General features: G+C 46.1%; 1 protein-coding gene across 1 annotated transcript in view; it reads left to right on the top strand.

The window, feature by feature from the left end:
• CHAT (choline O-acetyltransferase) overlaps positions 1–2,912 on the top strand; it is a gene marked incomplete at its 5' end in the record, with an annotated part of 15,365 nt that overhangs the window by 8,178 nt on the left and 4,275 nt on the right. Inside the window, one exon of the mRNA XM_010141108.1 lies at positions 564–705. Within this exon, the coding sequence (XP_010139410.1) occupies positions 564–705 (142 nt within the window). The remainder of the gene's footprint in view (positions 1–563; positions 706–2,912) is intronic.

Below are 2,912 nucleotides of genomic sequence, written 5' to 3'. Positions count from 1 at the left end.
CCCAGCCGCTCTCCTGAAGCCAGGGAGAGTGGCCGTGTAGCTGGACCCAAATCAAAGCGCAGCCTTCACCCTCTGTTCTGTTTGCTGCATGGGTTTTCATTCCAGCTGGGGTCTCCAATAACACCCTTTTCCCCTTTTAGTTTTCTATTTTTCATTCACGCGCCAAGTGCATTTTCTCTTGTTTTAAATAAGGCATATCTCAAGCCCATAAGTAAATGATTAATTACGCAATTATTTTATGATGCAGTACAAATAAACCATTCCTTGAGATCTTTCGGTAAATTTTAGTTTTACTGGCCTTGTTTTTACCCAGGAAGTAATTTTTTAGCTGCAGCGCATAACTGAGATGTATACAGCTGTATGCAGCCCCTCGTATTACAAAGGAGCAGGCATCCATCTCTTTTAAGTTTCCTACAGAATTCCATCAACATAAAGATGAATACTACGCAAAAAAAAATAAAGTCGTGGCTGTGACAATAACAAGTACCAAGCCTATATTTCTTCTAGTCTTTATGGCTCCTTGCAAATAATTATTCTTTGTTTTCCTGACTTCATTCCCTCAGGTGCCACAGGAGACTTGTCCCTACCTACGAAAGCGCCTCCATACGCCGGTTTGATGAGGGCAGAGTCGACAATATCAGATCTGCCACTGCAGAAGCCTTTGCTTTTGTAAAAGCAATGACTGATGACAAGAGAGCTCTGTCGGTAGGTTGGTCTGGCACTCTGCTGCCTCTGGCACTACACAAATAATGCATTCCTGATCCCCGATCTCTCCCTTTTCAACTGTTAACCGAGAGTGTAAGGGCATGGGGCAGGGCAGCACTCCTTACAGGGGTTTGTTTTCCGTGCAAACCACCCATTAAGCTAAATATAGCTAATTCCTTATTCGTATTTAAGCATCCAAAAGATTCAGAGCTGCCTAAACATGACAACAAAACATCTGATCTTAGACTTAGTGCTGTCTTCCGGATGATACATCATCAGATCCAAATTCTGCTCCCTGGAGAGATCCAGGCTGAGGGTGCAAAGTTCAGGACTGTGGTGCTGTGACACCAGGGGAGGTGCCTGGCAGGTCCTCTGCTGCAGTGTGTGAAGCGATAGAATTCACACACTTTAATTTCGGGATAAGGTGGTGATGTTCTGGCTGATCTTTTTGGTTTCAAAGGTCTGTTTCTACCAAATAGGGTTAGCTTTATAGGATCCCCAAGGGAGGCTGAACCTTCATGATGAAAAAACTTCATCACGCTAATAAAACAGCTCTCTAAACTCTCCTGACATCATCCCGCAAGGAGAAAAATTAAATGGCCTTGCTTGGAGGCAGCACCATCTGTTTGCCAGAAGCACGAGTGCTGTACGTGGTCGAGGGGGATGCAGAGAGGTACAGCTGAGAGAGCCGAGACCGGAGCAGCACGAACAGCCTTGCACGCTGTCCCGCCTGCCATCCCTGGAGAGCATCCCTCAACGTCTCTCTCCGTGCCGCTTCCACCCACTGCACTTCGCCGCCGTACAGGGAATTTCCAGGCGGCTGCTGAGATGCAGAACGCTGCCGCAGTGTCAATTATTTTGCGCAGTAAGCTCACCCCAGTGGCAACAGCCCACGTGGCTGTTCTTCAGAAGCTGGCATAGCGTCGCTGGCAGTATTGCTGGGCTGTAGGTTAGCTGTAAATTAATGAAATATTGTAAAGCGAGCTCTGATGCCCCAGAGGACGGGGTTACTTTGCCCAGAGAAGTGCTCTGTTCCTCCAGGTTACCATGCCCAGAATGTAGCTCACAATGAAGACGACTCAGATAAGTTCTATGTTAAAATGATCCTGATCAGAGAAATTAAACCAATCCACCGATAGTTTCCCTGGCTTCTTGTCCACTGAGACAAGCCAAAGATGGTCAAACTGGTCTGTGATTGTTCTTTCCCACCAACTCTTAGAAGTCTTAGTTGTGATGTGAACATCCTTATCTTGCAGTTCAAAACTATATTTTATTATCACAGAATCAGCAGAAACACAATCCTCGTTAACACGACCCTCTTCCAAGGTGGTTTCTTCAGACCTACCGATGACCTCTGGGTGTTAATTCTAATTTTTGGACAGAGACGCATCGCGTGGTTTAAGTAGCCTTGAACTCCCCCAAGGAGTCTTTGTTAATAGCCATTAATCCCAACCAAATTAAAAACAATTTTGTATCTGTTGCTAATAAAAAATGATCTAGGAACGACAGCAGGAGCAGTCACCGGAGATTGATTCAGGGGGATTGATTCTCTCACAGTAGAAATATCTCACGCGTTTGACACTTGCTGTAAAAGAAGTAGCGACTGACACCGCAGAGATGGCTTGGATGGCTGTAAATTAATCAGATTTAAAGACTGCTTTTGGTGACTTAATCTGTGTAAGGGAACGGGGGGCTATGAAAAAACACCAGGCTCTGTACTTTGAAGGTCCCCGATGGTGGCCTTGAATTGCTTCTAAGATAAATCCTTTGTTCAAAAGCTCATTCATCAGTGGCGGGGGACGAAGGTTCTTGGTTTGCCAGAGGCGCAGCCATCGCAGGCAGTTCCAGGGTCTCCTGGAGTTGCCGTGTCAGGGTTGATGAACAGCAGCGCAGCACATGGTAGGACCGTTCCCTTAACCTAACAGGCTGCCATTTGACAGCAGACAAAATTTACTGCCTTGTTCTCAGAAACGTGAGGCATCCGTGGTGAGTAGAGCAGCCTTGGAAAATTCGAGATGCTCTTTCACACAGGAAAGTAATTTTTTGTCTGGCTAGTAAAACGTCAGTGATGGCTTTCATTAATATCACTGTCACTGTCTGGATAAACCCTTCTGGAGAAGACAGACTGCCTGGCTGGTTGGAAAACACTGCATTACACCAGGCAATTATCTCCCCTGCTCCAAAGGGAGCGGGTCCATTAGGACTAG

The sequence above is a fragment of the Buceros rhinoceros genome, unplaced genomic scaffold (genome assembly GCF_000710305.1).
Source record: "Buceros rhinoceros silvestris isolate BGI_N320 unplaced genomic scaffold, ASM71030v1 scaffold13438, whole genome shotgun sequence".
In the NCBI taxonomy this organism is placed as follows: Eukaryota; Metazoa; Chordata; class Aves; order Bucerotiformes; family Bucerotidae; genus Buceros; species Buceros rhinoceros.
This window is presented reverse-complemented; position numbering and strand designations above follow the sequence as displayed.